The sequence below is a fragment of the Xylocopa sonorina genome, chromosome 7 (genome assembly GCF_050948175.1).
Source record: "Xylocopa sonorina isolate GNS202 chromosome 7, iyXylSono1_principal, whole genome shotgun sequence".
NCBI lineage: Eukaryota > Metazoa > Arthropoda > Insecta > Hymenoptera > Apidae > Xylocopa > Xylocopa sonorina.
Window position 1 is genome coordinate 2614830 of NC_135199.1, and position 13131 is coordinate 2627960.

The following is a 13131-nucleotide window of genomic DNA, read 5'->3' on the forward strand; positions in this document are numbered from 1 at the left end:
GGGGAGGATTCTCTTTCGTTTGTTTCCAACGACTAGTCCGTTAATTTATTCCGAACAGCTATTCCGCTTGCACAAAGTGCAAAGTGGCCCGGTCAAACATCTTTTGCATTTCTTTCAAACGTGTCCCTTTGTGTACACCGATAGTTACCGCTTGAATTTCAAAAGGCATCGAATGGCACAATACAACCACGCGGCTCGCAATATTCTCTTTTAGTTCTTGCCCACCCACCCACGTTTCTGCGCCGGCAATGAACACTCGCTGATATTTCGCTTCACCGATAAGTATCAGGAAATTGTCCAAACGAGGCACAGTGCGGATGCAAATGAAATGTACGCTTGTTATCGAACCATTCGTAGAAAATTGGCATTACCTCGTACTTTGAAATAGTGCGCTACTCTCAACTATGGAATAGATACATCTACAATTTGTTCTTTTTAAAACAGTGCACCTGTATAATTTGCATAAGAAATAAGATAAAAAATGTTAACATTTCTTATTATAACACTATACTATTTCAAATTCTTTGTACGAATTTTTCATAAAACGATATTACTCGAAATAATCTCTCTATCAACAAAAAATTACTTTTTAACAGTTCATTGTACAAATACCATTACACTTTCCTTTCATTCAACATCATCACTAACACCCTCACATTCAAAAAAAAAACGCCTATAACAATTAATGTTCGCTATCAGTAACATAAAATCCTGTATTTAAATCAAGAAAAAAGTACTGTCGAAATAATGTTAAATATCGTCGTTGTCCAACGAGTACAAGCGATCTAATCGAAATCACCGGCAGCGAAAAAACCTTCCTTTTAAAATGGTTTTCATTTCATGACGATACGACGTTCTGTTCCGGAGATATCGTCGTGTAAAGAGAATCGTAACTTTTGACTCGCGCGTTCTTCACTGGCCTGTCGCAAGGACGCGTTGCGTGCAATGATCAATGACGGACACTGACCAGCCATTGAGTTTTTACTACGATACTACGCGCGTACTACGTACCGTACGCGATTCTAGGAAGTGAAGTAAACGCGTAGGTCTGTCAGTTATGAATAGACTGCTTCGAGACGCTCGGCCGTTTTAAACGTTTCGCTTTAGAGGCTTATATCTTGGGAACCAATTGAGCTATCGTCATGAAACGAATTGCATTTTAAAGAGGGCATCGTCTGCTATCATTCGAGTATATTTTCGTAATAAATTTTCATTCTCAAAAAATATTTTAAGGATCTCGATTAACTATATAACGTTGAAGTAATATCGAAGAGATGTAAGTGCGTGTGTGTTCTAAAAATGAAACGCTAAATTCGCAATCTAATTACTATAATTGCTAAATATGTTGAGAGAGTTGGTATTTTTTACTTTCCAAATATTTTTAACAAGTGTACTACGATTATAATAAAATTTGTTAATTCATAATAAAATTGTATTCAAGTTTGTATGATTACACTCACCTGACGATCGAATAATGGTGGGTTATCATTAACATCCGTGATCTCCACGGTGAAAGAGCAAACGCCTTCCAAGGAAGGTTCGCCTTGATCTGTAGCTTTAACAGTAACTGATACAAATTTCCCATCATCTCCTTCACGATCGAATACCTGTAAATACCCAAGTATAGTTTTAATTTCCTCGATTTAAAATGCGATTCGAATAAAAATATTTTCACATATTTCATTAAATGACATTCGAGCAAACTTAGTTAACTTAAGTTTTACTTGAAAATTTCAAAATTTCATGAAATACCGAACATTTCATAATTTCGTAAACTCGTTTAGCGTAATACATGTTACGCTGATTAATCGACAGAAAAGTATACCTTATTCGTCGAAACTTGGCCAGTCTCCTCGTCCACGGTGAATTTGGTTCCTTTCTGATTCGGCTGTTGAACGATCGAATATTTCACCTGACCATTCACACCTTTATCTTCGTCCGTAGCCTGAACCTTGATCACTGTGCTCCCGTTAGGCGCGCCTTCTTCGACTTTCGGGTTGTACATGCTGCAATCCTTGAACACCGGCTTGTTGTCGTTCACGTCCGTGATGAAAACCACGACGACAGCTGTGCTTGTGTGAGTAGTGGTCTCTCCGTTGGGACAACAGGCGCCGTCGTCGAGAGCAGTCACGTTCAATTCGTACTTGTCCCTGTCCAAGGAGATCTCTTTCCCGTGAAGACGGATCACACCGGTGATCTCCTCGATGACGAATTGGCCGGACGTGGTGTTACCCCCGACAAAACGGAATCGAACGTTGTCACCGTCCTTGTCCGAGGCTACGACGGTTGTCACAAGAGTGTTGGGCCCGGCATTCTCGTCCACGTTAGGCGTGTACACCTGCTGCGAGAACTTTGGTTCCTCGTCGTTTTTGTTCTTCGTATATATACGCACTGTCGCTGTGCCAGTCTTCGGTGGTTCGCCTGAAAAAGTTCGTTCAATTGTATTACAACAAATAGAACAATAGCATTTTGATAAATATAAGATATTGGCAAATCTATGCGCGTATCTACCTTTATCTCTGGCCGTGACAACGAACTGGTAATAAGCGTTGTTGTTGTCAGCATCGAGTTGCTTGTTGTTAACGATGATTCCGCTCGAGTCGACGCTGAAGTGGTCGTCCGACACCAGGTACTCTATTTCCGCGTTAACACCGGAATCCGCGTCGGTTGCTTTCACTTTCAGGATACTTGTGCCTAACGATATATCCTCGTCCACGTTGTGGGCTTGGTAATCGGGCAATTCGAACTTGGGCGCGTTATCGTTCACATCCGAGACTCGTATGGTCAACTGGGAAACCACATGACAATTTCAACAAAATGGAATTCGACTGTCTCGGCTCAATCGAACTCGTCATGCTAGTTTATTTTTACGCGGTATTCGTTTACGCGGGAACAACATTTCGCGAAAATACGCCGAGAAATACCGATACATTGTATACCTCAACGGATGTGGAGAAACCGCCGGAATCTTCAGTGGCCGTGACCAACAGGGAATAAATGTGTGGCTGGCGTAAATCCTCGAAATCCAACTCTTTGGCCAGCTTCACAATGCCTGTAGTTGGTCCGATATTGAACGTTCCCGCTGCGCCTTGCCCCTGTGCCTTTAGGGTGTACCGAATTTCACGATCGGCAAATGACTTCGCTTTCACTGATATAATGCTGAAACAGAAAATTCCTCGTAAAGCTGAAAGATCAGGCGATAGAACTTTCGTGTTCTCCGATTACTCTTAATTCGTAAATATTCTTATTGGAATTAGGATTTAAACTCACTCGGAGTCCTTCTTCTGGTTTTCCGGTATCTCGGCCTCGTACGCGGTCATGTAGAACTGCGGCGGGCGTTTTCCACCTACGATCGATAGCCGTTCCTCAGGAGTCGCCTGAAAACGCCTCTCGTCTATACGGCCGTTCTGATCCTCCGCTTTCACGTACAGGACGTATTCCATGTCCAACTGAAAGAGATCGGTCCCCCGGGTACGTACAACGCCCGATCTCTCGTCTACCTCGAAGCGACCTCCGGCTGCAACGTTAAACGTGGCTCGTTTATTTCTCGGCCGTATTATTTTATGGTGACTGACACGGAACAAGGTAGACTTAAGGTTTCACGCGGGAATCTCGTGGATATTTCACGCGAATCGTTTCACGTAGCAGTAAGGAATCTGTGATACGGTGATCCGTTATGGTAGCTAGGTCGTTACTATTCTGACGAGAAATGCTTTAAAAACATCGTTTCTATCAATTATTTTTGTGTTAATTTATTCTTGTACAACCGTTACATTCTGTCGTCTGTCCCTAATTTTTAATTAAATCAGATTTGATGCGCATCTGTGCGCATCAACTTGTCTATAGTGCAGAATCTCTTCCAATGCAATCCCAGCTGTGTATTCACATCTCCTATATTGTGCTCAGGTGTGCATGACCCAGTTGTAGCTTTCGATTAATACAAGTTCTTTTCGTTGAACCAACTTTGTCTACCTTTGTGCAGAATTTGGAACGGACATTTTAATCGTTGCAAAGCAACGACGATCACCACTTTTCACGAACAAATGAAATGCCGTTGCAGAGAGTTAAATAATTACCAATCGCGTCGGTAGAATAGCCCTTTTGCAATTAGGACATTACATCGCGCAATGGGGTAATCCGTGATTACACTTGGGCTAATTACAATTAGATCAATTGGGGACGCGCGCGGTAATCGAGCGGCTCGCAAGCTAGTTTTCGCGCCTCGATTGGCAACGTACATATCTAAAGGTAATATCCAATTCATACGTACTCCGATCCCGTACGATGAAGTAGTGAATATTGCTGTCCGTGTCAGGATCTCTGGCTTGAAGGGTAAACACATGAGTATTCGGCGGTGCATTCAGCTGTACGACCGTCTGCATTGGTAGGGGTCGATTTATGAAGTACGGCGGCTCGTCGTTAACGTCCTTCATGTTGATTATGACACGCTGATTGTCCGTGTCTGTAATGGTCGATCGATTATTGATACGGCTTGGCTACAGGTGAACTAGCCGTAGACAGAAAACGGTGGACAGTGTTCAAAGGCGGTGACCGAGAATACCATTTGACATTATCTTGTCTGATGCTTTGACCTTTGCCCTGTTCAATTCAATACGAATGAAATTCTACGGTATACACGAAAATAGATAACGTATTATATATCGGAGGTATAGTACGATATTCTATTTCAGGCGCGAGTGATATTCTATTCGGAATGCTCTCACGGGTCTAATTTAAAATATGAATTTTCTCGAATAATATGCATTCAGGATGTACTCAATCAATACAGGTTCTAAGAATAACCCGTTCGATGCAAATCAACGATCGATGCCTATCGTAACCGACTCTCTCCGCGACGCATCGAATGTATACAAAGGAATTGGTTCAGAAGTACATTGATTCAAGAATATTACCTTACTAGTATCGACAAAGATTACTTAACGGGTGCAAACATCGCACAAACCCTCATATTTGCGGATGTGTTCGATACGTCTTCTTCTTTTAGTTTCAGTGCGAAACTCACATCTGCAACCTAATACCTTGCGCGAACGTCCTTCTGAATCGATTCCTCTGTGTACACTTAACGTTACAATCGGTTATTCTTTCGTACTTGAAAGAATTGCTTTGCGATAAAATATTATCGTACAAGTGTCGTGAAAGGTAGAGGAAATATCGTGTCAGCCTCTCGGAGAGATTAACCAATCTCGACGTGGATCGAATTTTTAGGATATTAGTTTGGAATAGCGTTAAACTCTTATCTAGGTCGATTCATCGTCGCGTCAAACAGCCTGTCACTGAAGTTTCCATCGGGAAAGGAATTCAGTTTATTAACTCGTATCTACCGCCATCGCCCATAAACACTGTCGACCAAGCGACACAGCACTCTACGTAGCAAGCTCTAATTTGAACAGGCGTCTAATGCAACGAGCTATCTACACGATTGCTACGATCAACGCGAATTATCCAGCTACCGAAGCTCTTTTAATTCACATACATAATATGTGTATATATACACCAAGTACGATTGAATAGAAAATAAAACAAATGGAAAGTGCGATGATAATAGGTTTTTCTACTTACATTGATATCCTGTGGAAACCAAGATTGCGGGAAAGAAAAGGTTCATTATTAGTAAGTGTGTGTATAGAAAAGCATAAATAATAACGATGCGAATGTACGGCAAGAAATATGTCGGAATCGAACAGATGAAAGCATTTGGTAACGTTTCGAAATCGAAGATTGTACGCAAAAGAAAATCAGTTTTATCGTCGCGTAAATTGAAAGCTACACGGAACAGCGAAAGGTTAAATTAAAACGGACGAATGATGTTTGTTATTACGCGAGGGAAAGTAACAATGTAATAATTTGGCCAGAAAACTGCGTCAGTGAATAAGGTAATATAACACACTGGAATACGGCGTAATTTCATTCCTTCCGGTCCCTTCGTGCGTAACACGCGTCCCGTTTATTTTTCCCGGTGAAATTGTAATTAGCGCTCGACCCCGGCGTACGAACCGCACGTTCGAACAATTACCCGTGCCGAAGGGAAATTGTATCCACGTGCGAGCTGCTCGTGAAAAGTTTCGCGCCGGATGCGAACTTTTAATATTTCTTGCCGTGCCCCTCTATTCTATATTACATCGTATTGATTCAACTAACTATTTTCGCAATCGTCTTTAGCGTGCACGATTTTTCACAAGCACAAACTTCCATCCCCGGTTTAGAGAAAATTCGCAATTAAAATTAGAAGAACCAAGCCACAGCTTAACTAAACTATGCAATGCCAAACAGAATGATGTACGGTGCGTTTCGAATAAAGTAACGAATAAAAATTATAATTGTACCGTGAAATGGACATTGCAAATACGACGGGTATCGTGAACACCGGTCTTCGACCACGGGACGATTAAAAAACAAACAGAAACCAATGAAATTAACCAAAATCATATGCCAACTTTATGGTTTTGTCTATATAAAAAAGAAACTTAAAAGTCCTCCATACGTGTATACTCGAGATCTTTTACCTGTATTCGTAATAGTCACCCAAAAGTCAATCGTTTTTTCCGAACCCAACTCCTCGTAATCCCATTTCTGTTGCACGATAACGGAACCGTTGGGCCCTACCGTGACCCATTTGTTCTCGTCCCTGATCTTGTACGTCTCCTTCTCGTTCTCCTTCTCCAGATAGAAGACAATCTTCCCCTCGACGTCGCCTTCGGCCTCCGAGAAGTCGACTTTCTTCGTCGGCCTGACAGCTCTGGTCACCCTTCGCTTCTGTATCCGGTGCACAGCCGCCTCCTTCGGCTCGGCGGACGTCAAGAACCGAACGACAACCTTGGCCGGTTTCTCGCTCGATCGACTCGGGGTACGCACGTCGTGCGCCTCCACGATCACCACGCACTCGCTGTCCTCCTCCGTGGTAGTTTCCGGTTCGCCTACCAGCATCAGCTCGCCGGTCTGCGGAACGACCACCAACAGTCTGCTCGGCGTGAGCAATTTATACGCGACCTTGTCACCGTCGGCATCCTTAGCCAGCACCTTGTCAACGGTGGAGAACCGTTTCCATCCAGGCAGTTCGATCGAGTTTTTATCGATCTCGTTTACGTTCGTTGGTCTGACCTCGAACGTGTACTCTTCCCTTTCGAACACGGGACTGTTGTCGTTCTCGTCCAATATATGCACGATACCGTTAATCTGAGAACTGCTGAGGAGATAGCCGTCGGAAGCATGGATCACGACCGTGTAGAGCTTCTTGATTTCCCTGTCCAAAGGTTTCGCGGTGACCACTCGAACGCCCTCCTTCTGGCTGTTCAGTGTCAGGTTGAATCCCGTCTGATTCGAATCCTCTTCCTTGAGCGCGAACGGTCTGTCCCCGGTCTCGTCCGGTAGAATCGTATAATGAACCGGGAAACTTCCACGAGCTCTTAGAACCGGGAAACCGTCGATCAAGGTGCCCGGGCCAGAATTCTCCGGTACCTCCCCTTCGCCTAGTTGATCGTGGGAGAAGGTGATCATGTTCCTGCGATTAATCACGTAGAGATGAAGGAAATGCGTCTCGGTGGTGTTGGCCAGCTCTTCGAGCACTATCAGGTTCACGGGACGGTCGACCAACGGCGACAAATCGGACGTCGTCATCACCAGACCGTTCCCGAGGACGGTGAAGAACTTTGAGAAACCGTTCTCCATTAGGTGAAAATTCGACGGCCGTTTTGTGTTGAGCAACGTCACCTCGTAGCCCGGGTAAACGTCGTGGGGCAGAACGACCACCTTGTCGCCGTCCACCGACACCGTGGCCACAACCAGGACCGCGACCACGAGTATGCGCCACATCGTGCTGCCTCTTCGGTTGGTATCGCGCTTTTTACTAAAGCATGAGTGCTGACACCATCTGGAAGCAGAATGTTTACAATCATTCCTTTCGAGTATTTTAATATTAATTGAACCCAACGATCGTTTATCTGTTCGACCGTGCGAGGGTTTAAAAAGGATGAAACGTCACGCGTTCCCATGCGGTTCGTCCGGCGAAAACTACGCCAGAAACGAAGATCGACAACCCCGAAATGATGATAAATTATTTCGATTACGACAATCCGCTGTATGATTCAGATTTATGCCACCCTTTAAACAGATCGCGCGTGTGCGTGTCCACGACCACGTCAGCATCGATTCGACGCGGCCACGGCCAGCGATTTTCCGTTCTTCCTGCGATAATCCGAGCCCCGCTGTGAATTATATGGGAATGATTTATTTCGGTGTCGATCGCGTCAAAACGGAACCAATGACAATTATTTGAAATGAATAGACGATATTGCGAATATATTTCGTATTACTAATACATACCGTGTTATATTCAACGTTTTAAATATTGCTTTCTTTTATTCTCGTATCGTATAAAAGGATATCAATTTTAATGAATATCATTCCACAATATTGAAATAACATAACACCTATTTGTTTCGCCGCAAATTATCAATTTGAATATCGAATTCCGTTTTAATTATATTTCGGTATAATTCTTCGTATCGAATTCTGAGGTCCTTTGAAAGGATGAAGAACGAATTAATTTAAATGAAGCCCCGGTGGTGCATCAATATCGGATTCTGATCGCGAAGAGGCGGCTTTAAATTTCAACATTCAGCTGCTTATCGAGCTACTGATTCGATATGAAATGCTACAATGTTGTGGACATTTGGAGTGGTTAATTCCCGGGTATGCACCGCATTGTTCGAGAAATGATGCATCGATGGCGGATTTTGTGCTTGCAGCTGAAACGACGAGTAAGAGACCCTATACCCATCTCGCATTTCAGTTCCACGTTCCTTGCCCAAACAACTGCCCAATTGTGAATTCAAATTGATTAATCATCTTACAGCTCCGATAGCTAGAAAATATCGGCAAACATCGCATGGCGAGAACATTTCTCCTTTCGTACAGTGGCCCTCTTTTCTCGCCGGAGTAGTTTCGAACTTAAACGAGCCGCGGCTGACCTCACATCCGGTCCTCCGGGGCGTGAATAGAATCAAATGGAATGAGGGGCTTGCTAAATGACAATGGTCAACTCGTACGCGCCGGTTCTTATTTCCGGTGCGACGTTGCGGACATTGTTCATCGCGTTGGTGTCTTCTCAGCTCGGGGCCTGCGAGCATCAGAAGCAGCGGCATTGATATTTCGAACCGGCGGAACGAGACAATGATGCCGTGATTCTCGTTTCTTTCGCCCTCGTATTTTCCTCGTTCTTTGTTTTCTTTGAACGTGAAAATTCGCTACGAAAAGAACTCACGAAGCAATCCTTGATTCTAATTGACACTAATCATTTATGGAGTAAACGATTATTCCTGCAAGTACCAAATTTATTTTCAATTTTTCACTGTTTCGCATATTAATCGATTTACTTGAAAAGTGAATTTTATAGAAATGTCGATTTTCAGTTTCTAGTCGTTATGCACTTGATTGAAATTACTCTCTGCGCGATGAGGTATAATACGATCAATCAATGAAGGTCACGCGTCGAGAGTGCTAGCGAACGATTGTAATATCGTAGAATCTGTCTGATATTGAATGTCTAGACGCAAGTGTTACACGTTTGAATCAATTGTTTCAATTACAAAATAGATAGTGCCCTTCCAGAGGAATAAATTAAATTGTCAGATGTGCGCGCAATACACATCTGCATTTGACTGTGCGCATCACCATAAGCCATAAAATATATATATATATATATATATATATATATATATATATATATATATATATATTCGTTCGCTTCTTTCCCAAACTCTTCTGTCCGATACTGCTTAAACTGTTTGATCATCTCTCGAAACTTGTTGTATCGCCGCTTTGATGAAACTCTCGGACAACATTTAATCGCGAAACGATGACGGGAGGTCGTTTCGTCCAGAGCCTGCGAACCGAGCACGTAAGAATTCGCAGCGAGAGCAGATGCCGTGGGTCGAGCGAGCATTATACGGTTAAGTCCCTAGAAACACAACACCTAATCCCTCCTTGAAACGTATTAAGTGACTTTCCAGCCTTCAGCTGGAACGAGGGCTCGAGGATGGAAAACGATACATCTACCTATACCCAGCGCCCCTTCCAAAAAAAAAAAACTCCACCCGTTCCGCGTGCATACGTAGTCGAGATGCACTTGTGGGAGCGACGTTCGACTTCCTTCTTAGAAAGTGGGTCCTCGCTCCTGAATCCGTTGATACGTCACTTTGTAAATTGAACGCAGTGAAAAAAGGTAGAGTAAGGCTAACATTGGTTTTTCGCTTGATTATTATAGGAAGCTTTTGCTCGTCAACGACCTGTCATTTTCAAATGTCTATTTAGCATAAATTGTACTTGGATGAAGTTGTAAAATAGACAAGCGAGAATAATTGCGCATCGAGAAAATATGGAAAAGGCCGTGGAAATGAAAGGAATGTTATATTAGTTTCAATTTTTATAATACCAACGTCACCGGGAAATAAGAGGAAGCGGATAAAACGTTTCTGCTATTCATATGACATAGAAGTCGTAAAAATATTCCGTACGACACATTTTCCTTCTTTTAAAAGTTCTTTTCACCCCGGCTAAACCCATAATTATTCATTCATGAGCCTCGAAATCAGGAGTTGAATCAAGTCTCGCGCTGAGGAACTGAAGCGAATTAAGTTATTACGACTATGCGATTATACGAATGATTCATCCGAGATTTCAGCAAGACTTTTGCATATTTATTCATCTTTCCCAAGTTTTCACGAAGATTAGGCTATTTTCACTATTTTCTTTCTTCTTTGCCGGGAAGATAATCTCTCCATGAATTACGTGTACGTGCGTTTCATAAATTTGCCAGTACAAATTCACTGTTTCATCTAAATGCATAGAGGTAGTAGCGCATAATTATCTGTATCTCTTTTGATAAGATAGCTTCCCCGTTCACGCTGAAGAATACGACTAACGAGTGACCGTGAACTTGTACCTCTTCGTAATAACTAACACTAACATCATAAATCTAAAAGATGACTGTGTTGATACTAGCGTTGTAATAATAAATTATTCCGCCTGCAGGCAGAATCTGATTATCTTCAATATTTTCTAGCCAACGTGTATCTCCAGCTTTAACGCCTACTCCCAGAAGGGAAGATAGTCGATCGTGAGCAGTGGGTAATTTAAAATAGCCAGTTCGCCATACTACGAATACAGACCATCCCTTTCCGAAGCAATCGTGATTTGCGAGCTGCGGGGAACTCGATAACTTTCTTCTAGAAAAGCTAATTTATACAAACGTTGAACGATACAACGTAACTAAAAGCGAAAATGCATGGTGTACTTTGAATGAACAAATTGCGGTTGATTCAACAAGATTGGAAACAAAGCGAGCAATTGCGAGTGAATTACAGTTCGATCGAGCCGTAATTTATACTGTTCAGTTTACTCTCAATTTTGTCAAATCAATCGAATTGTTCGACTAAAGCGAGTCATGTGATTTCGCCTTAAGGCTTGACGCACCCCGCGTGCCTGTTTGACAAGCAGCCGATAAAATATTTGCACTGCGGTCATTAATGCGATTCACTGTCCGCCTACCTGAGTTGAAAGACAATTTGATGGGCAAGCTGGATGATACCATGTTCGTAACAGGCTATGGCGTGGGCCGTTCTTTCGGAATGTTCTAAATTAACGTTGATCGATGTTAATATAACCAGATTAATCTCGTAACCGTCGCAAATGATTTTGACTCTAGGTTTAATTATTTTACGTGTTACCATCATGTAACATGTGAAAATTTAAGCTATATTCATTATAACTTATCTATTGTATACTATCACAGAAATGTTATTTGAATCAGATTGAAACAGCGCAATTGATGATACGATATTGAAAATAGATATATACGTGAATATATGCGTGATATACATGATATATGCGTGAAATATTGTAAAAAATATTCTGCATGCACAACGTTCAATAAAAAAAAACCAATATTCACTGAGTTTTTTCGCTGATAAATTGCATAAATATAAATAACTACAAATGCATGTAAATACAAATGAACGATATTTTCAATAAATAGCAAAGAGAGTACGATGCATATAAATTTATTTATTTTACTCTGACATCAGTTATACTATCTCGCAATAAAATAAAATACTAAATGTAAAATATCGGTTACATTTGCAAACGGTCGCGGAATGTGTTTGACTATATATCTCATTTCGTACACGCAAACATCGCCGATGAGCCCGCTGGAAACGAACGAACTACAAACATCCAATTAATCAATTGTACGACTGATTAAACAGATACATATTATATGGACGTAAACAGCAGACAGTCAATAAAACATACTTTCCGTTTAAGTATGTGCTTTAAACAAACGTAATTTCCGAAATGGAACAAATCAGTGTAAGCGTGCGTTCAATTGATGCATTCGGTATGGAATAATTATCACCGCGTTGCACTGTACAACGTGTGGATAACTAACTGTTACGGAGTTACTAAATATTCCATAAAATTCATATTAGATATAAGATAATTTATGCATGAGTTAAATTTCTTGATATTCGTTAACTTCACTGCCGACATCGCTTTTCCGTACGGTCTCTGTATGCTCCGAAGTATTTCGAATTTCATCGTTACAACTTCACCGGCGAGACAAAAGGTTGGAAATTTTCTGGCTTTCGTTAAATCCATTGAAAGCTTTTAGCCACGACAAAAGAAGTCCGTGTATACCGCGGCCAGGTCACGAAACACAGCAGCCAAGTCTTTATGCATCCCGCAAACTTTCATTGCTGTTATGGTTTCCGACTTGAAAGAATAAAGAAGCGACGGCTCGAAATCGCTAACGCGGCGTCGGCGAAAGAAACGGTGCTGCTACTATTCTGGATGGGAGACGATTGTTTTACAGCCAGCGTTGCTCGCGAATCTACCGCGGAAGACATTTCTCGAAACGACGTTTGGTTGTCCACTCGGCGTCCATTTCGCTGTATCCGCGTATCTACCGAGAGTATCAAATTTATATACGGTATTTGAAGAAAAAGAAAAAGATGAAAACAATTGAAGTTAAATTAAAATTCATGACATCCAAACCAGAGCTTGAACTGGCGTCATTCACTGACTTCATTCGTAAAGTGCTCGTTAATTATCTTTGTG

General features: G+C 42.0%; 1 protein-coding gene across 6 annotated transcripts in view; it reads right to left on the minus strand.

The window, feature by feature from the left end:
* Positions 1 to 7837, minus strand: part of LOC143425493 (neural-cadherin-like) — a 155696-nt gene extending 147859 nt beyond the window's left edge. For 3 of the 6 annotated variants that reach the window (XM_076898339.1, XM_076898338.1, XM_076898335.1), the window contains exons 1-8: positions 6525 to 7837; positions 6345 to 6389; positions 4271 to 4462; positions 3271 to 3517; positions 2940 to 3159; positions 2512 to 2788; positions 1826 to 2421; positions 1461 to 1607 (exon numbers count right to left, since the gene is read on the minus strand). In XM_076898339.1, the coding sequence (XP_076754454.1) occupies positions 1461 to 1607; positions 1826 to 2421; positions 2512 to 2788; positions 2940 to 3159; positions 3271 to 3517; positions 4271 to 4462; positions 6345 to 6389; positions 6525 to 7830 (3030 nt within the window). In that variant the 5' untranslated portion in view covers positions 7831 to 7837. Of the gene's footprint in view, positions 1 to 1460; positions 1608 to 1825; positions 2422 to 2511; positions 2789 to 2939; positions 3160 to 3270; positions 3518 to 4270; positions 4463 to 5580; positions 5590 to 6344; positions 6390 to 6524 lie in introns of all 6 variants that reach the window. The other 3 variants (XM_076898340.1, XM_076898337.1, XM_076898336.1) reach the window with 2 other exon arrangements.
* Positions 7838 to 13131: the final 5294 nt, after the last annotated feature.